The following is a 24,362-nucleotide window of genomic DNA, read 5'->3' as shown; positions in this document are numbered from 1 at the left end:
GGTACACTCGAAGTGGCTTTCTTTACCATCTCGCTGCTCAAATACATATAGTGCCATGAAGCCACGCGTTCATAGAGTAAGGCAGATGCTCTCCCACACAGTTAATTCTCAGCTTAAACGTCTTGTGATACTCCAGAAAAAAAATTTGAGTAGCAACTTGTACTTATTTTTCGTGCAGCAGCAACATACACAAAAACACATTTTTCGGGACCTGAGCTTGTACACTGAATTTCTTGCGGCCTGTACCTTCCTGGCTTGACCTAGAAACTTTTGAAAGGCTGTACTTAGCTCAGCACACTCCAGACACAAAGTGGCTGCACTTATAAATTAGAAGCACATAGAAAAAGTGGCGAGCAATTCTTTGCTATTGGTTGTGAGATCCTCATTTGCTGTGTAACAGACAACCACAGGATGAACCAAAAAAAGTGCTCATCATTGGTTTGCAGTTAACTTGCCGGCCTAACACAAGTAGTATAACAGATGAGTATAGATCTGCTATGAGTAATAGTTCAATCCATTTGCAACAATATGAAAATTTACAGAGCTAAGAAATGGTTAACTTGCTGACATTATATTTCCGCTATCATTTCATGTTCATTACTTGTATGTAACTTATGTCCTGCTGCCATAGAGGCCAGGACAGCAATGTGCAAGGAAGCTCTTACAGGCTTGATGACTGACTCTAGGGTTTTACGTGCTGGAGCTACACTGGGCTACGAGGCACACCATAGTGGAGGGCTCCTGTTTAATTTTGACCACCTGGGCATCCTTAACCTGCGTTGAAATATCGACACGAGCGTTTCCACGTTTTGCCCCTGAAAGGCTTACAGAATTTTGCACAGCTACCTACATTTGTGAGAGGAGTAGGCAAGCTGGTTCAAGAAAGAGTTAAAAGAATTGGTTCCTAGGCTTCCACTACTTCCACTATGGCTCAACCTACCTGTAACCAACGGAAAAAATCTTGAGGGTAGTGTTTCTGTGATTGGCCTGCGTTAATGGTGTTCACTGTGCCTTGCAGCATCATGTTTGCAGGTAAAGCAGCCAACAATATGTAAGTGAATCCCCAGAAGCAAAAAAAAGAAGAAAAGGAAAAGGCAGTCAAAATTTGTTTTTTTCCCTGAATAGCAGCATTGCTTATAGTACTTTTAAATTTACAATGAGTATCGTTGAGCACTCCAAATTGCTATATTTAAAATGGAATTCCTTTTGTTTGTTTTAAGGATTTCTTCCCAATAATATTTAAAGACATAATGAGTAATCCCATGTATGCTTGCTTTGCTGCATTCCTAATGCAGTGAAACAAGCATTCCTATTTGCATTCCCAAGTCGTGTTTGCGGCAGTGTATTTATGCACATGTGTGACCTTCCATTTAGATTTTTACTGGAATGTCACTGCTAGCCCAGCACTGACCAATATGGCCGATCATAAGCAGCCAGCAAGTCCCAAATATTCATAGCCATTACAATGAACTTCTCTGAATATTTCTTGCAGGTTCTGACGTAAGGATTTCGATATCCAAAGACGGCAGCTGCTAAGCAGTGCTGGTCGTCAGAGCTATAATGAAGCGGACACAGGCGGTGGATGCTGCTAGGGAGATGGTCTTCTTGGGCTCTACTGCATCGTGTGACGAGTCCCAGACCACTGTGACTATTGTCCTGGTCGCAACTGGAGCCGGTGCCATGCCCTCGCCATACTACTGCACAGCTCTCAAAGCAGAGAGCTACAAGGCGACGTTTGACCTCTTCAAGCAGAGCTACCCATGCTGCTTCGGTGATGCTCGAGTGAGTAAACTTAAAGCATGGCTCATTTATGAAAGCTTACGCTCTAAATAGTTATGACTATACTAATACACAGGACAAAAGGGGCAGGGAATCTAGGAAAAATTATATAAAAACGAATTTTGGCATGATTATACCAACATCAATAGTGAAATCTCCAACCTAAAAATTGTTTGTAGTTTTTTTTCTAATTTTTTATATAATCGAATGCAGATCATACTGGGGTGCTATGCAAGGTCTCCACTTCAAGAGAAAAACAGGTTCGGCAATGGGATAGATGCTGCATCTCTTGGCACAAACTATACAAACAGTACTCACATGAGGAAGAAAAATTTTTGTAAAAGGGGAGCGTAAGAGATTATGGACGGCCTTCTCACAGAGGTAAAATATGTCACGAACGCTGGCTCCACATCAATGCTCTAGTACGATAATGGGGAATTTACAGAAGTGGGTGCAAGCATAGTGGTGCAGTCAGCAGTTTTTAAGGAAAACGAAAGGAAACAAAAATACAGGGGACAGCTGTCAGTGCGCACAGAATAACAAAATATGTTGGCGAATGACTCACTGACAAGTGTTCATTGCAATGTAGTTCTCTATAGAAAGCTGCAGGTTATTTTCACTTTGTAATATTCCAGAATAATTGTCTGAAAAAATACTTGCTAAATTTCTACACTAAATGCATTTGTCAATGTTTCGTTCCCATAAAACATTGATTTAAGTATACGTAGCTGAAATTGGTCAGATATTTTGTTCAGCACACTGAGCTGCTACTTGGCTGTTGCTGAGGCTTCGCAAGGGGTCATCAGTCGAGCACCTTCTAATATGTGCACCCATAGGTTAACCAGTATATGTTCTGTTAGTGATTAAGTGAACATATTTATGTCTCGACGTTATAGAGGTGAGGCAAGTGGAACGAAATGTCCATTACAGACGTAGTTCCTCGCTCTTCAGATAAAAATGAAGTGCTGTAAATCCAGAACTTCAGCCCAGATACTCGAAACTAGCGGCGGCATGACCGAACTGGCCGAGATTTAAAATATTTGCATTCTTCTATTGAAAGTGGCCCTCTCTCAAAGGTAATGTCGCCATAAATCAACCATTCGTTATGCAAGACAGCACTGATGTTGGACACTGCAGCGCTTTTCATATACGCGGTACATGTTCACTCTTCATTAATATGTATAGGGTCCCTTTCGACCGTAAATTCGTGCCCGCTATATAATTTGAAAGGACGTACGGGACGGTTGCCACTGGCCACGCTACATGTCACCTTGTATACAAACAAAGGCTCCATACAAGACTTCAGGCAAAACAAGAAAGTACGCCAATACCGTTTATTGTGACCAGTCACGCTGGTTCTACGAGCACTAGCGATATCCCAATCAAACTACCGTATCACTAAAGTTCTATTCAAAAAGCACGTCTTAATTTTGCGTTGTCTGCTACGTGATAGATTACTCCGTCAATCTTTCAATGACGGTGGGCAAAAGCAGAACATACAAAAAACCAGCTCGGCCGCCGCCATTTTGACTAGACAGGCTCGACGTGGCTCGGCTTAAGTTGTAGCTTGGTGAAAACAGGGTTTCCATCATTACTGATTGAAACAAACCCAGCATGAAGAAAACCAGAAGCAGTTTTATTTTTTGGAGTTTTAATATGTACTTAAGGAATACCTAGTCTTCTGTACGCGTGTGTATATAGATATAATTGAGAGGCTGCCGATGGGGCCGAAAGAGTGGTGAACACAAAGCAACGTTTCTAGATTACCTAATGTAAAAATGCTGACACAAACTAAGAAACCTCGGTAACAACACCAGCTGAAGACTTTATATGCATTCTTTCCTCCATGGGTTTATTTGTACGTTTCGACTTGAGACAAGTCTTTCTTCTTATATATATATATATATAGATATATAGCGATGAATAAGTTCCGGGATTCGGTTTCAAAAATACACGAGAGGGTAGACACACGTATGAAAACGATGATCGAACTAACGTTTCGACCTCACTGATACATCGAGAAAGTTGATGGTAGATGCGGAATACGAGTGGGAGAATGAAATGCTCTCGTGGGCGTTGTTGAAAGCGGTGATAAATGTTAGAAGTTTCTCTTCCCCATGGCACCAAATGAGAAAAATATCGTCAATGAACCTTCGATAGAAAAGAGGGTGAAGCTGTGCCTTGCTTAGAAATTCCGACTCCAATGTGCCCATGAAAATGTTAGCATAGTTGGGTCCTATTTTGGTTCCCATCGAGGTCCCGTCGATTTGCACGTAGTGCTTATTGTCGAACTCAAAGTTGTTCAATTCCAAGACAAGCTTTAGAAGTACGCCGAGAGTTTCACCATCAATTGAATTGTCTTGGGCGGCATCATTGTATGCCTGGATGACAGATCGGATGCCGTCCGAGTGTGGAATATTTGTATATAGCGAGGCGACGTCGAGAGTGACTAGCAGGCTGTCTTCTGGTATAACTAGATCCATAATATCAGCCAGAAAATGGTTTGTATCCTTTACATATGAAGGTAGTGTGGGAGGAATGTCTTTGATTAAGCTATCGATAAAACTAGAGATGATTTCTGTTACTGTCCCTATACCGGAGATGATTGGCCTGCCTGGATTTCCTGCTTTATGTATTTTAGGCAGCATATAAAATCGTCCTGGAACTGGGCTTAAAACTTGAAGTGAGGCTGCAGTTTTTTCCGGAAGTTTTTTGTCTTTGACGAGCGCAATCAGTGTCTGGCTTACCTTGTTCTTAAATTGCGGAGTCTGATCGGTGACAGTTGGTTTATAGAAAGAAGTATCGCTGAGCTGTCTTTCCGCCTCAGTGATGTAGTCCTGCTTATTCATAATAACAATTGCGCCACCTTTGTCGGCGGGTTTGATTGTTATGTCGGAGCGCTCGCTTAAACCTTTTAATGCCTTTTCCTCTTTCTGTGAGAGATTTTTGTGATGCGGTGATCGATTTTTACATTGAGCTAGAATGTCGCGTTGTACCGCCTTGATGTAGATGTCTAAGCATTTGTCTCTTTGTGGGGGAGGAGTCCAATGGCGTAGTGATGGCAGCCTAGTGTCCATATTAGGGTCTTGTGATTTGCCATAGTAATATTCGCTGAGCCTAAGCGTTCGGGAGAAGTTCTCTAGATCCTTATAGAGTTGGAATTCGTCTAGTCGGCCGGTTGCAGGGCAAAAACTCAAGCCTCTTGATAGCACGCGTTCTTCGTCATCAGTGAGGGGGGTGTCGGAAAGATTTACTATGTGGCACTCTTTGAGCTGGGAGGGGTTCAGGTCAGGAATATTTTCGGGGCTTGCATTGGAAGGAAAAAAAGACGTGTCTACTTTTTCAGGAAGGGAAGTTATGCCGTCCCGAAGCAGCTTTTTCTGTTTTGTTAGAATTAGTTGGCGCTCTTTGTTTTCTGCAAACACTTTTAAAAGGTTAATTTCATGGGGCGTGAAGTCTACCTGGTCAGTGAGTTTTCGTTCCTCACTGAGGATGTGCTCTAGTTGTGAGTTATCGTGGTCAATAACAATATTCAAAAGTTCCTTGGATGCTTCATGTATGCATAGCGCCCACCTAGCCTGAAGCTCTTGAGACATGTCGGAGGTGGCGGCTTTAACGTAAATGCGGAGCCCTTTGGGAACAACATCACAACTGCGATAGAGAATGAGGGTACCGAGATGGCACTGATATCGTACTCGCTTTTCAACAATTTTCCTAGCCTTTAAAAAAAATTTTGACACGGTTGGTCTGTTCTGACCACAAGAGTCACCTGATAGTCAGTTCCTTCGGTTTTGGTTCACGACGGCCGAGAAGGTCTTTCGCAAGTTGTAGCGAGGCTCCGATGGAGCCTGGGATGAAGCCGCTGGGTCTGATGGAGCCTTGCCTGAGCTTTGGGCTGGAGACCGGGATGCTGCCGCTGGGTCCGATGGAGCCTGGGCTGAAGCCCGGGATTGTGCCGCTGGAGAGGCCGGTGCTGGTGGAGGAGAGGTAGGGGCCGGTTCAGCCGCTGTGTGGCCCGCAGAGTGCTGCTGCCACGTGTCGTCTGCGCTTCCGTATCCTCGACGTAGGGTCTGGTGCAGGTGGCTCGCCAGGATAGCCACACCCTCGAAACTTGGATGGAGCCCGTCAGCGGCTAGCACCCGAGCCGGCGGGAGCCACTGGAAGCCGTGGTCGAGGAAAAAGAGGCCCCTTGTCTGCCGGCAATGCCGGCGAAGAAGGCCGTTGAAGCGGGCAGCCTCCCTGTTGCATTTCCCGAAGAAACGGCGGTTCGTTCCACCACGGCGGCGATTGATGGAGCGGGGCAGGATTAGGGTGGCATACACCCTCTTGATGCTGGGAAAGTCTCGTGCGATGACGTCCAAAAGGGTGCGATAGCGCCCGAACACCTCTTCCGCTGAGGAATGGGCCATATCGTTGGTGCCGACATGTAGCACGATGGCGGTGGTTGTCGCCGGGACGAAGTCCAGCAGGGAGCAGGCGTCGACGATTTTCGCACCGGATTGAGAGATGAATGCGGGCGTTCCCTTCCGCCCTGGGTTGAAGTGGTGATGCAGGTGCTTGCAGTGAGAGTCTCCAATGACAACTGAAGTAAGTTGATACTTTGGAAATTTACAACTTATGTCTTTCGCGTTGACTGTGCCTCTAGCCATTGTTGCAAAATTAAGAGAAAAGGTTCCTGGCTATGAGGTTAGCTGTACGATAGAGAAGTCAAACTGAAAAACATAACAACATTTATTCTAACGTTTCGACCGGGGGCCGGTCTTTTTCAAAGATACAAATAGTGCAAAGATACAAAGAGCGCCAACTAATTCTAACAAAACAGAAAAAGCTGCTTCGGGACGGCATAACTTCCCTTCCTGAAAAAGTAGACACGTCTTTTTTTCCTTCCAATGCAAGCCCCGAAAATATTCCTGACCTGAACCCCTCCCAGCTCAAAGAGTGCCACATAGTAAATCTTTCCGACACCCCCCTCACTGATGACGAAGAACGCGTGCTATCAAGAGGCTTGAGTTTTTGCCCTGCAACCGGCCGACTAGACGAATTCCAACTTTATAAGGATCTAGAGAACTTCTCCCGAACGCTTAGGCTCAGCGAATATTACTATGGCAAATCACAAGACCCTAATATGGACACTAGGCTGCCATCACTACGCCATTGGACTCCTCCCCCACAAAGAGACAAATGCTTAGACATCTACATCAAGGCGGTACAACGCGACACTCTTTCATCCCCGCCTGGTCGCTTGGTCTTTTCTTCGAACCTCTTTCATCCCCGCCTGGTCGCTTGGTCTTTTCTTCGAACCTCTTTCATCCCCGCACCCCCCTCCCTCTGCGGTTTCCGCGTCCCTCCCGCTAATCCCAATCCCCCTCTTCCTTCCCTCGTTTTCTTTTTTCTTTTTTCCCTTTGTTTATGTGTGTTAACGCTTGCACTAGGCATCCGTAATTACCTCTGGGCTCTCCCACCCTTTTCTCCTCACCAGTCAATTTTCTCTGGTTCTTTGCATATTTTCTGTATTTTTGAAACTCTCACACCCTGCAGGTTGCCCTACCTGGCACCTGCCGCCAGAAACAGGTCAACAAACGAGCTAAAACGAGCCCCTCCTTAGTTCTCACCTTCTTGCTTTCCCGTCGTGACTTCAGTACCTTGCAATGCTTTGCTCTCATCCTATAGCTTCGCCTGCCTTCATTAGGCCCCTTTCCCCTCTGTTCCCCGGCAGCACTCCAACAGCCATCTATCCCCCCCCCCCTTTTTTTTTCACGTTCTGCGGCTTCTTTGTGTCGCGTAGAGCCTACGTTTTTTCTTGCCCCGCCCACAACTGAAATGTATTTAAACCCAACTGATCTGCACTATTTGTATCTTTGAAAAAGACCGGCCCCCGGTCGAAACGTTAGAATAAATGTTGTTATGTTTTTCAGTTTGACTTCTCTATCGTACAGCTAACCTCATAGCCAGGAACCTTTTCTCTTAATTTTATATATATATATATATATATATATATATATATATATATATATATATATACACAGAAAGATAGGTCAGCAGTCTACAATGCTAAAGGAGGCATAGGGTGTGGTTAGGCTCTTTTTTTTCACTACGCTTAATGAACTAAACATTTTTTTTAATATACAGAAGAAAGAAAGAAAGAAAAACACGCGCCCAGAGTGGGGACCGAACCCACGCCTTTCGATTACATGTCGAATGCCTTACCAATTCGGCTATCTGGGCGACTGTGTTCTCCTTCACTTTCTGGGCTTTTTATATTTTACTAGAATTGTATCTGACGCTTGAGGGTGGTAGCCAGCGCCGCTCTGACTACACGGGGAGAAGGGGACCTTCTTTTCAACCCCCGGGGCGTGACTCAAACGTCTACAGCCTGTCATGAGCGGGTAACTGGCGGGAAGCCCTCTTATGCTACCTAGGCATCAAGGCTGCCAGAACCGAGACCCTCGCTAGGCTTTCGCAGAATAATATAGTAAGGAAATGAGGGGCTCTTTGAGGAAATACAGAAAGATAGGTCAGCAGTCTACAATGCCAAAGGAGGCATAGGGGTGTGGTTAGGCTCTTTTTTTTTCACTACGCTTAATGAACTAAACATTTTTTTTAATATACAGAAGAAAGAAAGAAAGAAAAACACGCGCCCAGAGTGGGGACCGAATCCACGCCTTTCGATTACATGTCCAATGCCTTACCAATTCGGCTATCTGGGCGACTGTGTTCTCCTTCACTTTCTGGGCTATTTATATTTTACTAGAATTGTATCTGACGCTTGAGGGTGGTAGTATATATAGTAAGAAAATGAGGAGCTCGGCAAGGGAAGGGAAGGGAGAGTGTAGAATGGGATCATGGTTGGTGGGCAGTGAAAAAATGAGTGAAGTGGAAGAGGGAAAAAAAGATAAGAAATCACAGTCACGCGATATGAACATAGGAAAAAAAAGAAACAAAAAGGAAAAGAAACAGAAGGAAAAAAACCGGCCGGCCGTTGTGTGGCACCACCGTCGCTTCAGTGAACAGCGCCGCTTGTAGTGAACCGCTCGTCAGTGGTAATGCCGGTGGCGGCGAGCGCAGCGCAGTTATGCATGGCTTTCTGTCGTTCTGCTGCTGTGCAGCTTGCGGAGTTGCACCGCAGCTCTGCAAGCCTCGGGGATATTTTTCAGACTGGTAAATCCTGAAAGTAGAGGGGACCTTTCAGAGGAATGCCATATGCGTGATTTGCGCCCATACACAGTAATTACAAATAGCAGATGATGCTCAATGCGCCAATCGGGAAGTCATCCGAAATCGTTTACAGAATACATACCGCATGATAGCAGAATGGTATTGCTTGTCGTGGAAAAGCATTGCTTTACAATACTTGCAAATGTTGCTGGCTGTGGTTGCTGGCTAGTTGGTAAATGGTTTTTCAAAAAACAATTCCTGTGTGGGTGAAGGACGAGAGCCAGAAGGGTGCTAAAAACCTGCCCTCAATTTCACAATTGAATGCTGCGGTCGAGTTTTGCAAGCTGCCACCAACGTTTGAAAAATCATGTACTCCTCTGACTAATGACGCTGACTGTTTTAGGGGCGAAGCTCCTTAGGGCGTGGGTCTGTCCATCCTCGACGTATGTATGTAGCCACCTCTAGTTTAGTTCTTGGATTGTTTACTAGATGGCGTGGCTACCTCTAGTTTAGTTCTTGGATTGTTTACTAGATCGCGGTACTTGTATATGATGAAAAGATGCGCTTGGATTGTTTACTAGATGGCGTGGCTACCTCTAGTTTAGTTCTTGGATTGTTTACCAGATGGCGGGGAGCGTTGTAATAAAATCCGTTCGCTGTTGGCGCGCGCTCGGAGTCACCCGATGGATAAGGCTGCAGATGTGCGAGCCCGCGAGGCAGAAGCGCTCCGTGAAGCTGCGCGACGCCACCGCCAAGATCCTGCCGTACGAGAGCGGGAGGCCGAAGCGTGTCGTCTGGCTGCGCGACGACGCCGCCAAGATCCCAGCGTTCGAGAACGAGAGGCCCAAGCGTCACGGCAACGGCGCGAGGACCCTGCCGTACGCGAAGCGGCACGGCTGCGGCGCGAAGAGGATCTCCAAAACGTCAGAGAACGGGAAGCGGCGAGAAAGCGCGCGTATCGGCAGGCAGACCCCGATGTAGTGAGAGCTCGTGAGGCGTCTGCAAAACGCATCAGGCGAGCTCAGCCCCAAGGTGCCGACGCGCGGTTTAAGCGAGACTTTCTAGACGTTACGTTCGGACACAGATGTAGTGGGCGAACATTCACTGAAGAGTCACGGTTTTACCGATGATTTCCCCTCAGGAGCTTCGCCCACTCATCATCATTCACCCCGTGGATATGCTGTGAATATTTTTTGCAAAGCTTTCTCGTGTGGGTTTCATTCATTGCCTTCTGGATTTAAACTTCGTCTAGTTGAGCTTTGACCCTTTCCCATTCTCTTTTGCACGAAGAGAGCTTCGCGTTCAAGCATCGTCGTCGTTAGACAGTGTGCTGGGTGATTTGGCTGTTTAATTTTGCCATTCAATGCACCACTCTCCAAATCCCAACTGCTTCCAGCGTGTGGGAAATGTGTCTGTGCTGAAGGACTCTGGCTGATGCACCCCTATTTTAGGCAACTAGTGGTGCGTGACCACTTCAAACGTGGGAGTTCTGCTTCGGCTCTCAGGCTTCCATGTTGTCACTGTGTCACTCACCAAAACTGAAGCCACAAAGCTCACGGGCTACAGAAAGAAAGTACAAACTGCCATGACGTTTGCCCGGCCAAAGTGTAATCAATCTAGTACATAAGTGCCTTTCTGTTCAAAGCACAGGTATCGAGGTATCCCAAGGCTGGCGTGGAAACCGTAGGCACTGAAACCTGTGAGGATAATTTAGATTGGTAGACGTGAATACTAATACTCAGATTGCGCAAAGCCAGGCGCAGAGCCCTGCAAAAAGCGCTCATGTCAATGTAGCCGATTTCAAAACTTAGCAGGATCCAACAAGTTTACGTAGCTGTTAGTGCATTTAAGAAGAAATGAACACTAATAATAGTAGTTTTATTCATACTGAGATCAGATGGAGTCAAGCTTAAATCGTTGCAAAAAGCGCTCATATCATTGTAGCCCATACCCAAATTTAGAAGCGTCCGAGAAGTTTACGTAGCCGTTATTGCATCTAAGAACCCAACACATCTGTATAGAGGAATAATGGAAACTGAAAGCGCAAAATAGACACGGACAAAGAAAGGGGACAACAGGACGAGCGCTAACTACCAACAAAATGTATTTGGAAAAAACCACAATATATACATGCCACGCTTTCCACTTGCATACTACCACACATGCGCAGAGACACTTATAATCGCCTGAGATAACAGAGTTCTTTTTGAGAAAGGGATACAGAGGGTGTGCTCACGCAGTGAGACTGCAACCTATCTATTTTTTCAGCTTCTATAATTTCTCTTGTTAATCTATCTTTATTCTTGCCGATTATGATACATTTGTCGAAGAGCGGTTCGCAGTGCGGTTTGTGGTGACACGTGGAACAGTGATGCGCTAACCATCCGCCACTCCCGTTTTTGACATTGCTAGAGTGCTCGCGAACAGTGTTGCGGAATGGGCGTCCCCATTCCATTCCAATTCCATTCCGGGGAATTACAAGTTGCCTAAATTCCATTCCTTTCAATTCCTCGGAATGCCGGAACATCGCCCATTCCCACTCCGGGAATGGCCGGGCAGTTCAATTCCATTCCTCTAATTCCTCAACGTTTTATTGGGTGATTATCAAGTTACTAATGAACCCACCATTAAGCTGATGTTATTACACGCATTAAGAACTGCTAAAATACGCAAAACACGTAACCAAGGTCGAGGGATAGTGGCTTTGTGGCATATCTCGTTCAGTGCAATCACCCTACTAATTCCCATACGGGCCGTTTTCCAGGCAGTTATTATGGTATTTGCATGGTCAGCACGTCTCTAGGAGTTGTGATGCTTTAATATTGGTAAAGTGTGAATGTTTTAATGCTAACGTGACGACATGTTCTATTTTTGTGCTGACAAAAGTATGGTTGAAGAAGACATAATATTCCTTAAGCAGTAAACACGCGTATGGAGTGGTCGTGAGCATGGTTAGAACTGTAATTTTGTTAACGAGGATGGGTGTCTCGATGAGAACCAATGCGCAGGGAGAATTCTTTTTTCTCTCTTTAGTGTATACTGGGATAGTGCATTGGTTCGTATACTAATCTGCGTCTTGTTTTTTTTTTTTTTTTTTTTTTTTACAAATTGGGAGATTGTTCACACTTTAGCACCACGCAACCTTTGGCTCTAGCTAACTGAAGAAGGACTTAGGGGATGTGTTGCGGCCTTGGACTCAGCAAAACTGAGTCCAAGGCCTGCGTAACTAATTGTATAACTGAGGCCTGTATAATTAATTTGAGAAGTTGCAAGTTGCATGCAGTGGAGTAGCAATGAAGGTTCCCCCAAGTGTCCTCTGGTCGGGGCGATCAAACGAAAGAAAAGATGTAAAGAAAAATGATAACGATAATAATAGAAGGACACGTTCGGCAGCCGGTCAGTCTAGTGTAGTGGAAATCCCTACGCCAGAAAAAAGTGCGTAGGTGTCCTCGTTGATATATTGTAGGGTTTAACACGCCGACGCAACGCAGGCAATGAGGCGCGCCGTAGTGGAGGGCTCCGGATTAATTTTGACCACCTTAGGCCGAAATCTCGTACACACGGGCGTTTTTGCTTTTCGCCTCCATCAGGAAAGCGGCCGCCGCGGCCGGTAATTGAACCGCAACCTCGTGCTCAGCGGCGCAATTAGGTCTCCTCGTGAATTTTATATGCTGCAGTAAAGGTATCAAGCTGCCGTGCTGCAATAAAGGTCTCATGCTACCAAAAAGTTTATTTTGGTTTCATTCATCAAAATTACGTAACAAAATGGTGTGAGCCAAATGGGCGCTTCACCGTTCAATTCTGAAAACATGAAGTGTAAATGACGGCTGCTTCAAAGATCAGTTTTGAAAACAAAAACTAATGCAGTTGCGTTCTGCCTGTGTGTTGCGCTTCACAAACGAGCTGCTTAAAAGAGGTGTTTGAGAGCCGTTTTCGCTTCGCTGTCTGTCATTAAAAGAGATGCCGTGGAAAACACGCGTGCCACGTCAGCTGACGTCACATTTACAACGGAAACTGCCCTTGCGAGTCGGGAAAGCAAGGGAAAGTGGCTAGCGTTCGCTTTCCGTTAGGTCGGAACCGGTTAGGAACAAAGCTTGCAGCTTGCAGGCGCAGGCATGACCGCAGTTCCTTTCACATGGGCTCTCCTGTTTCGGGTGGATTCTCGAACCAATATTTTAAGCCTTCGTAGACGCTGCTTCGGGCAAAGGCGTCCGAGTGTCTAGACAAGAGGGCCAGTATTGCAAAACGTCCTGGGGGAGGAGGGCGGAGAGCTAAGGGAGATGGGGCGTAAGCTGATATGCGGAATTGAGCAGTGAACGCAAGCACCGCGCCAGCGTCCCGATGACGATGAGGTGGGATGCGATCACCGACGGTTCCGGACGCAAAAAAACAAAAGTGAAGCGTGGGGAGATAGCTCGCAGCCGGGGCGAAGGCGCCGCCATGGTAAAAAATTGTGGTTGGGAACAACCGCGGTAGTTCCCCACGACGGATACCAACGGCTTAGAGCCGCGTTTATTAGGCGGAGAATCGCGACGAACTTCGTAGCAGCACTGTATTTAAGGATATATTTGTAGTAGAATCGCTGCTTATAAATATACCGTGCTTGTAATCAGCGAATAGATTTTAACAGTACTGAGTTATTGTTTAAATCAAGGCTCCGGCTTATTAATGTTTGAACTTGGGCTGTTGGGATCTTTTGCGGATTTTTGCATATTTTGACAAAACACAGTGTGTGGAAGGCAAAGTGCGCTTTATTTTGGGAAAAATGCATGTAATTCCATTCCCATTCCATTCCGGACAAAAGGAGCTTAATTCCATTCCCATTCCATTCCTTCAAGCATTGCAGCCATTCCATTCCCATTCCATTCCGGGTACGCGAAAATGTGGAATGATTCCGGATTCATTCCAATTCCGGAGTGGTAACTCCGCAACACTGCTCGCGAAGCCGGTCATTAACACAGCGACCAGTCTGCCCAATGTAACGTTTGCCGCAAGAAAGAGGAATTTCATATACCACGTTTTCTGCGCATGTTGTGTGCTTACATTTATGTTTTATACCGCAACGGCTACGGCGTTGACCCCCGGGATTACTCATTATGCATAACTTGCCCAGTTTTTCTGGGGCAGAAAAAACCACTCTAATATTGGTACGTCCGGCAATTTTCTTCAAGTTGTGGGAAATATTGTGGAGGTAAGGTATAACCGCATACTTTGGACGGTTTTCGAGTGAGGCCGGCTGCTCTCCCTGCGTTCGGGCTCGAAACTTTTTTAGCAGGGACTCAGCAACAGCGATTTGCAACAGAGCCGGATACCCCGAGTTTGACAATCTTTGCGATTGTTGACGGAGGCTGGTAGCCATTGAATGGTCACACGATTTCTTGATAGCGTTGTTAAAACACATGTTTATGATTCCCCTCTTCACCAATTTAGAGTGCGCGGAATGAAAGGGGAGGATTGGTTTGCTGCTCCTTGGTTGGTATGCCCAACAAGTGTGATCTGGGTGAAATGTCAAGTTTATGTCGAGAAACTGTATTGAGTTATTAACCGGAAGTTCAAAAGTACATTCGAGGGGCCTAAAATTTTCTTTAACAACGGATAACACATCATGGGCGCGACATTCTAGAGCATCAGAATTACAATCTAAGAAGAATAAATAATCATCCACAAAGCGAAACACACGAACAACACTCATGCTGTCAAGGCGGCTAGCCACAATGTTATCTAGTTTGGATAAAAACAAATCACTAAGAATCGGAGCAATGCATGAGCCAATGCATATTCCTTCGCGTTGCAGGCATGGCTTACCATCATACTGAATAAAAGTGGAACGTAGATAAAACGTCTATTTTGCGCTTTCAGTTTCCATTATGCATCACCAACAGGCCCAAACCATGACCCTTTTGATCTGTATAGACTTCGTTTCACCGCACATATCCGCTCTCAACACCACCAAAACATTCAAAGCACCGAGACAAACACGGCAAAAACAACAGGATGCTGCGTAGTCCAACGCACCGGCTCATTGCACTTACGAAGAGAGCGCTGAGTGGTGGCGCTACCCGTTCAGCTGCCTGGTCCCTATGTTGAAGTGTGCTCCAGTAGAGGAGGATTGCAGTGCACATTCGAGAACAGGTTTTCAATCTTTATTTGGATTGGACAATTGCTTAATTGATTGTTTAATATATGCATAGCTCAAAAGGATATAGAATACTGTAACTTTTATGGGTGGCAGTCTTTCGTGAGGGCAGGGAGCTGGAGGGGCAATATCCAAGCCCTGCACTGTTGGCCCCTTTTGTTCCTTGTTTCTCTCTTCGTCTCTGTGAACCAAAATCTCGATCGTATTGATCTGCTAAGTGCAGCTTATCCCAAAATATGTTCAGCAATTGCCAACCAAGTTATGGCCATGTGGGGGAATTCACAATGAAGGCATGAATTTAGGTTCTTGAAGCAACATAAATACGCATTTACGTGTCTTTGTGCAATGAGTAGCATAGAGAGACTTCAGGATATTTTCCTGGCACTATAGCTGCGACTGCCAAGGAAGCATACACAACATTATTTTTCAACAGCAAGAATGGTTGAATCACAATAGCCACGTTTTCTTTGCAATAAACATTGCTGGCTCCCAATTTCCTTGGAAGCCAGGTATGTGCAACAATATTTTACTCCTAAATTGACTCTATTAATATTGTTTAAATGCAAAGTAGATTTAGTATTGGTGTAGTTAGGGGCCCAAGAGTAAACTACATGCGAAATGCATGACACTGTTTAAAATTTTTCCGGCTTTGGTTTTGCTTAGCTAGAAAAATCCCTTAGTAACTCAAATTTGTTTCTTGTTTTTGCCCCATCGAATAAAGGTAGTTTCACTGTATGTGAAACTATCAGCTCAAGGACAAGGTGCCCCTTTGCCACGAGCAGCATCCAGCAGTATCCACGTCACACACGACATCTGCTGAAGTGCAAGAAACAAGGGAACAGTGATTTTACATTGCGAATATTATTCTTCAGGCACCACAGGCATTCATGACTGACAACTCAGCAGCAAAAAAGGCAGCGTTGTGCGCTACCTGGACACAAGGCATCCAGCTCCCCTGCCACTTCCACGTGGCACAAGCAGAGTGGCGATGGCTCCAAGCAAGCCGCAATCACGTCAGTCGAGACGAGAGGCAGGAGCTGATATTTGCTTTTCAGAAGGTGTGTATGAGTATTTTGCTATTGTACGAGAGTAGCAGCACAGCAGTAAGTATTTTGTGACGCTATACCTGTTTGCAAGATAAAATTTGGGGTATTAAAAAACATGTTTATGGAGGGGCCATTTCTCGTGAATTTCAAGACTATTTAGGGGTGTATTCTACAAAGCTAATACACTGATGAGGCTGAAATGGTAACTTAAAAAAATGCTCCTTGCTTTTGTTTCAGGGCAGTTTCACTGGTTCATGGCATGACTACCAGTTCATAAGCAGTGCTGCATTTTGCCCATGTACTTAAACTGATCTGCTGTGTGTAAGAATTTGCTATCATAATCTTTCCTACTTTTATCCATTCACACATTTTTTTCGCATCTTAAAAGTCCACAAACTTTGCTTATGTTCTTTTCCAAGTATGTCAACTTGCCACAGCAAAAAGCACGTTCGTGGAGAGGCCAGCACCTTATTGCGGGGTGAACAACTGAACAACACTGGCTCAGTTATCTGTGTTGTGACTTGATGGCCAAGGTGTGCTATTCAGCAGGAAGGTGCGAGATTTAACCAGACTGTAGTCACCAATTTTTTCTGGTCAAGGCACAAACAAAAATGGCCACACATTGAAGCAGCAGCACACGTCAGGAGGTCTCAACTAATTCCACTAGATTGGATAACTCAAACTAAAATATATTCACAAACTGTTTTCTGCTTTAACCCTGTCACAATCAACTGTATGGGTGAGCCAAGCCTGGTCACTATTGTTTTACGAATAACATTACTTGTAATTGCCATATGCATGCTTCCTGAAGTGGTGCTTGTATTTTTTGGCAGTGATAGGCGTGGAGCGTGATCATAATTTCTGATGTTCACTGAAGAATGATTCATAATCATCATTACATCATTTATTGAACCCTTAAAGGCCCCTTGCGGGGTATTACATAAAGGGGGAGGAAAGCACAATTCCACAGATGCATGATTGTCAATGGTACAAATCATAATCGTGAGTGAACTACATGATAAAAACAGTGTCAACAGAAGGAAATAAATATACATTGGAGAAAGCGGCAATAATTGTAAATTTACTAACAAATCAAATGATTTGTGATTAGCTGTTTAAATTTTAATGGGTTTTGTTCGTGCACTGTGGATTCAGGCAGGTTATTCCAGTCTTCAATGGCTGTAGGTAAAAAGGATTTATTGAAAGCGTTAGTTGAACCATGTAAGCGCTGTAAACTGAGAGAGTTAAAGAGGCGACGCGATGAACGGGCGGGAGGGAGAAGAACGGTATTGCGTTGTGAAGGGAAAGTATAGTATAGTTTGTGCAGAAGGCAGAGCCGAGTGACCTTGCGGCGAATTTCTAGGGGAGGGAGGCTGAGGGATAGTTTAATAGTGGTAATACTTAAGCGAAGACTGTAGTGTGAGGTGATAAATCTGGCAGCGCGATTTTGGATTGCTTCTAATGCGTTGATTGGGTAATTTTGGTGAGGGTTCCAAATAGCAGACGCATATTCAAGTTTAGTACGCGTGAAGGTTTCGTAAGCTAATTTTCGGATTTGCGGTGGGCAGAACCTAAGGGATCTTTTGATGTAGCCCAGTGATTTTGCTGAAGCGGCGACTAGTTGTTCTATATGATCGGACCATGTTAGTTTACTTGATATGGTTACGCCAAGATAACGATACGAGTCGACCTGGGTTAAGGGTTGGAAGTTCACAGAATACTGAAAGGAAAAGTTAGTGCGCTTGCGCGAAACGTGCATGAATTTACATTTCTTTGTATTAAGCTGCATTAGCCACCGCGAACACCATTTATTTATGGTAGACAAGTCATTCTGCAGTGCAATTTGGTCAGTACAACATGAAATGCGACGGTAAAGTACAGAATCGTCTGCAAAAAGGCGGATGGTAGATGAAATTTCGTCTGGGATATCATTAATAAATATTATAAACAAAAGAGGCCCAAGAACGGAACCTTGCGGTACACCGGAAACTACATCAACACGGGTTGATTCATTATTCGCGACTACAGTAAACTGAACACGACCGGTAAGAAAATTTTTAATCCAAGATAGGGCTAAGGGGTCAATGCTGAGACAAGAAAGTTTACTTATTAGACGCCGGTGGGGAACACGGTCGAAAGCTTTGGAGAAGTCGAGGTATTTTACATCTGTTTGAAAAGAAGAGTCCAGGTTAAAATGAAGATCAGTAGAAAATTCGTACAGCTGTGTCTCGCACGACAGCCCACGCCGGAACCCGTGCTGGTTAGGAAAAAAGAAGGAATTTCGGTCGAGATGAGTTGCGATGTGGGAGTATAATAAATGTTCTAGCAGCTTGCAGGCAATGCATGTTAACGAAATAGGACGATAGTTTGAGGGGTCTGAAAGGTTTCCGGATTTGGGCACGGGGGTGACTTTACTTATTTTCCAGTCTTCTGGAATAAAACCAATGTCAAGGGATTGGTTAAAAATGAATTGCAGGATAAGACTGGATAATATTTTTGTGCTTTTCAGAATTTTAGCGGGTATATTGTCTGGGCCAGGGGCACTCGAGAATTTAAGGTTGTCAATTAGTTTCGCAATTCCTTCGCTTGTAACAAAAATGCGTGGCATCTGCGGGAAGTCTCTGGGCGGCAAGGACGGAATATCGGTGGTGGGTTCATGCGTGAATATAGATGAAAAATGGGAATTCATGATTTCGGTGGAGTCAGTGGCGGAAACGGCCGAACCATCGGGATTAGTAAACGGCAAGTTTTGAGCAGCGCTGTGTTTAGGAGCCAAATACTTCCAAAATTTTTTGGAACAACGTAAAGTTAACCGTAAAGTTAACCGTAAACAACATAAAGTTAACCTTACCTAGCTGACCTTTTCCCTCAGTATTTATTTCTACAAAACTATTTTTGCCAGGGGTCACGCAAGAAGACAATCTCATTTAAATGTATTAGGTCTGCCCAGAGGAGAGGGGGCACGAAGACAACTTATCCAAAAAAAAGATTGTGGATGAATGAAATACTTAAACCATTTTAGATTATCAGATGAAATTTGCTTATGGAGTCAGTTCCACGGGGTTTTGAGCAAAATATTTCAAAATCAGTACATAGTGGCATGGTTGGAAATAAACACTAAGAAATCGGAGGTAATGCTAGCTGACATGAGGAGAGACGCCCATTCAAAATACACAATGCAGTATACTAGAACAGGAGCAAGTAGATGATCATAAGTATTTTGGGCAAATTGTTATTCCTGATCCAATTGAACCATGAAAAGGAAATTAAGTGGACAATTACAGTTGAACCTTGTTATAATGGAGTAGTATCAGGACAGCACATTATTTCGTTATATCCAATATTCTTTATAACAGTAGAGGTAAAAATCGTCTGTAAGAAATCGACAATCTGGCTCACAGAAAAATACTTGATACAAAAATGCATTTTTAGGTATCCAACCCACTATAAACAAGGTAACTTTTACATTTCTCCTTGTTGCATTCCAAGCTGATTGAGCCAGGATATGAGTATGTGAAATTGCAACAAAACAAGGTTCACTTGACAAATTGGGCCTGCGTCTTTATTTATTTGATGAAGTATGTGATCTTCATCTGGTGGCTACTCGCAGCACTGAGCACGATGAAGTTATCTACAGTGTCCCCGGACAAAAGGGCCTTTATACTTGTGCAGTTTCGGATGCCGGAGTTTTTCCAAGTAGCTTCTATTTCTATTTCTTCGTTATATATAACTATTTCTTCGTTATATATAATATCCTGCGCAGCTCACAGTTTCATTTTCGTTTAAAAGAATAAGTGCCATTGAAATAAAGCGTGACCAACCAAAGTTAGTATTTAGTTCGCTATAGCCGATAATTCGCTATACCAGAGTTCGTTATAATGAGGTTCAACTGTATTACATGCTAGTTGCATTCAGAAAATATACCGTAAATTTTTGTAGCAAGCTACCTTTGTCATTAAAAAGACTGTGTGCTTCTAGTGATGACATGTAGGGCAAAAGTTGAGCAAGCACTCATAAGGGACCATGAAAAAAAAAACAATAAAAAAGCTCACATTGGCCTAATCAAGCCATGGAAAGGCAAATGCCAGAGTTAACACTTAGAGGTACAAAGGATAAGTGACTGAATGAATAAATGAATGAATGAATGAATGAAGGCGATAAAGGTTTGGCAAGTGTAGAAGTGTTTTTCCTAGATTGAATCAGAGTTTCTCAGTATCGCCCAGCTGAAAAACTCACCATAGGACCCACGTATCAAACGTAGGTGCGTGGTTGGTACCCTGTGCTGGAGCAAACAGAGGCAAGCACGGGGTAAGTTGACGACCTGGTCATCTGTCAGCAAAAAAGTTGATGGAATACTCAAGTGCTTGTGGCTACTGCTGTAAGTCATAAAAAAAACTGAAGAAACATTAATAAATATTCTCGTACTCAAGTTTTCTAGTTTAAATTGATTTGATTGTAGGATTTAAAGGGCCAGCGGAACGCAGGCGATGAGGCGCGCCTTAGTAGAGGGCTCCGGATTAGTTTGACCACCTGGGGGTCTTTAACGTGCACCGAAATCTCGAAAACACGGGCGTTTTTGCTTTTCGCCTCCATCAGAAAAGCAGCCGCCACGGTCGGGAATCGAACCCGCGTCCTCGTGCTCAGCAGTGCAACGCCTTAGCCACTGAGCCATTGCGGCGGGTCTCTCCTACTTTAAAAGCTAGCTTTGTTTTGTTCGGTTGTGTGACTAAGTAAATGATTTGCGACGTTCAGTTCTTGTCCCCTGGGTCCACACCCGTACACTTGCTCCTTAGGTTCCACGAAGAAAGGCAGGGGTGCTCGCGCCGCCTGGATTCTGAAGCAGAGTTTCGCATTTGGTGTATATTGAAGAACTCTGGTTTGAATTAAGCGAAAGATGTGGAGCCAGGCAGGTCATGTTATGTAGATGAAGAACAACAGGTGGACTGTCCCTGTAATAGAACGGCTACCACGAACTGGGATAGGGGAAGGCAAAGGATTTGGAGCTATGATCTAAAAAATTGGGGGCAAAGAATGGACCCTACAACTCACGATAGAAGCAGCTGGACATGTCTGAGAGAGAACGCAGGTAGGCTGATGATAGTGATGATGATGATGATGATGATGACGATGTGTTTTTCGGAGGAGATAACAAGCTCAACGGACAAACCAGCTCAGTAAAACAAGTGATGACACGAAAACATCACTGCAAGCTAAATATTTTGCTCCAGTCTTAGTTGAAATCTAATTTGTGCTTTGTTTTCTAGCTCAACAAGATTAAGCCAGAGAGGATAGCATAAGTGTGTGAAAAATATATATATTTTGGGATGCCCTTTGCAGATCATGTATGCCTCTTCAGCAGACGAACTCAGAGCAGCCACCGAAGCCCTTGAGTGGATGCCCCACAAAGGCTATGTGGCCCGAGTAAAGTTATTCCTGGAGCGGAAGGCGGAGTGGGTGCTCCTGTTTCTTTTGGGGCTGACCACAAGGGACCACAAAACAAACTACTTTGCCGAAGCTTCCATCCGGAATTTGAAGGATGTCGTCCTGCATCGGCACAAGGCATGCTATGCCGTGGCCCTAGTGGACCTGGTTGCCGACAGCTGGGAATCATACTTAAGAAATAAACTAATTGACCACGCCAACAACCGTGTGCCGGCGCACCAGCTACGCTACGGCAAGCTGCTCCGGCGGATGCCAGCGACAGCCGCACAGAACATACGCGACTTGGCAACAATGTGTATGAGGTACCCAGCTCCAAGCCGGAGGACAGCAAGGTGTACGAGGTCTGCCAGGACTTTGGAACCTGCACCTGTCGAGCTGGTCAGCAGGGGGCCTTTTGCAAGTATCAAGCGCTCGTACACAACATCTACGGGGGCAACTTTCCAAATGCGCCTGTCGTAACGGCGAAGGATCGGCACCAGCTTGGGCTCCTGGCCCTAGGGGACAAGTGCCCAGATGAAAGTTTCTATTGGGACTTTCGTGTGGCCGAATCAACCCATCCTGGTACCTGCACGCCTGCTGAACGAGTCATCCCTGGTGGTGCAGCCTCTACCACAGCTTCCGGAGCCGATGGAGGTGGACACACAGACTGACGACGATCGTCATGAGGTTAGGCCTACACTTGGGTCACTTAACAGCACAACAAGCTTGTCTTTCGAGGCAAACCACCTCACATATCATGAAATTATCTAAAAAAGAAAAAGGATCAGCAGTTTTATTAAACAGTCAGTAGTGTCTAGATAACTTTTGCCAGAAATCTCATGCAAAAATCAAACCAATTACCTAACTAAATGTGCAAATGTAGAAATAGAGAGGAAACATTTAGGTACTTACCGATATCGAAAATGCCTGATCACTGCCATATCAAGGATTCAGTTGGTATTGAATATGTGGCTAATTCCTGAGTTGTATAAAAATGTCAACAACTGATGTATGGAAGGTCATGGGTAATTTGGTCATAGAAGCCTGCATTCTTGGCCTCAGTGGAGCTCACTTTATACCAGAAGAAAGCTGGCTGTCTAATAGTGGCGGCACTTAGCTTTCGCAATTTTAATAATGATAGAAAAGAATGCCCGAGCATTAAAATAGTGCATGCTCCACACACTGCAAAGGAATGTTAAACCTATTTCCTTTTGGAAAATACTGTGGTGTTTATAGAAATGTCTTCCGGAAGAAGCAATCAACTTACTTTCATTGCCTGTGTTTACCACAGTGTAAATTACTTCACTGATGATGTGTCAATGGCAGTTGTAACAATGATGCTATCTCTTGGATATGTAAGGGAGTTTGTCAGTGTTGTAAGGAATTTTTGACTGGTACAAAGGGCAGATAATCCAATTCACTAGTTTTGGGACAATAATGCTCAAAATAGGCCATGTTCATCTTTTTTCAACACATAAAAGTAATAAAGGTAGCAAAAGTGTAAAGACAATGTCGCTGTAAAATACCTGTGGGTTACTGTCAACGTTAGTGTCAAATTTATTAGGGGGATAAATGCCGATGTTTTTTGGGCAGGTGTAGCGCAGTGATATTTTCACGTGTTGGAAGAATTCAGGGTCACCCTTGGTTAATTTTTTGTGGCAGTGCAGAGTTTTCTTTGGTTGTTATTCAGTTTGTGCTGCAAGAAACTTAAAAGTGACCTAATGTCACAAAGGCGCGCTTAAAGATGTAGAGAAATAAGCAGAAAAGAGGGCTAGTGAGAGGAAAATGTAAAAGTGCCAGCTAGGGCTGACCTCGAAGTGGCCTTTGTTGAGTGACATTTCCCTTGTAGGATACTGCGGAGCTGCTGAAGCAGATTCAGGAGGAGAAGTGGGGCCAGCACTCTCTGGCTTCTGGCAACCCATATTACGCCACAGCCCTTGGGAAGATGCTTGAGCAGATTCGCAAGATCACGAAGGAGCCCTAGGTGGTCACCTCGTACCTGGCCATGAATGCAGCCTGTGCCAGCGCCCGGAGGCATCGAGAGGCGTCGCCCTGGGGTTAACCATGGAGCAGGTACAGTGCCTGCTGGTCGCCCTGCCAAGAGCTCGGCCAGCAAGATGGCTAAGCGGCCACATGCCCTGAATGTCAGCATTAGAGATGGCGTGCCGCACGCCAAATATCATGGAGCTGGCCACTGAAGGGGCAACAGAAGGTGCCTAGTATGGTGCCCCTTGTGTGTGCCTTTCATTTTGGTGACGTTTTCTCCAGATATTTGCGAATATCCCATGTGGGACTGCAAATCAAAAACAAATAGCAAAAACTAAGTGGAATGAAATCCAATATTTTCGAATGCGGATGCATCTTAATATTAGTGCGCATAGAGCTCCTAAAATGTAGCTGCAACAGAAAAAAAAGAACACGAAAACTTCCACAGTGAGGATCTAACGTATCTGAGCCTGGCATTCTGAATTCCCTCTCTCTACTCCAGCCTCTAGTAGAAAAGATCCTTGAAGCGAATTTGCTCCATTCGGCCGAGTCAAGGAAACACAGTGAATGGAGGACTGACTCAGAATATGGTCTTGAGTGCTCATGCTCTAGTGATTGATAAAAAAATACCAAAATAAAAAGAAAAGACAAAGAGAACACAGAAAAGCAGAAGAACAAAATAATGGCATATATTGCTGTGAAGAAATGCCGGTTTCTCAGCATGCTCTGAATAAAGAAGATTACCTGACTGGCTGCACCTTCAGTGACTGAAAAAAGGCAAGGCATGCTAGGGCTGGTCTGACGTTGCTGCAAGCCAACAAGTAACACCTCTTGATTCA

At 44.7% G+C, this 24,362-nt stretch overlaps 1 protein-coding gene across 1 annotated transcript; it reads left to right on the top strand.

The window, feature by feature from the left end:
- The first annotated feature begins 1,108 nt into the window (after nucleotides 1-1,108).
- LOC144137004 (uncharacterized) lies at nucleotides 1,109-23,957 on the top strand. The gene is made up of 3 exons (XM_077669439.1): nucleotides 1,109-1,782; nucleotides 15,943-16,128; nucleotides 23,387-23,957. The coding sequence occupies exons 1-3, from the start codon at nucleotides 1,561-1,563 to the stop codon at nucleotides 23,519-23,521; spliced, it is 543 nt and encodes a 180-aa protein (XP_077525565.1). The 5' UTR covers nucleotides 1,109-1,560; the 3' UTR covers nucleotides 23,522-23,957.
- The last annotated feature ends 405 nt before the right edge of the window (nucleotides 23,958-24,362 follow it).

This window comes from Haemaphysalis longicornis, unplaced genomic scaffold (assembly GCF_048455015.1).
Source record: "Haemaphysalis longicornis isolate Haplotype H1 unplaced genomic scaffold, Haemaphysalis longicornis Haplotype H1 scaffold_1, whole genome shotgun sequence".
NCBI lineage: Eukaryota > Metazoa > Arthropoda > Arachnida > Ixodida > Ixodidae > Haemaphysalis > Haemaphysalis longicornis.
The sequence above is the reverse complement of the archived record's forward strand: the minus strand, read 5'-3'. Positions and strand labels throughout refer to the sequence as shown.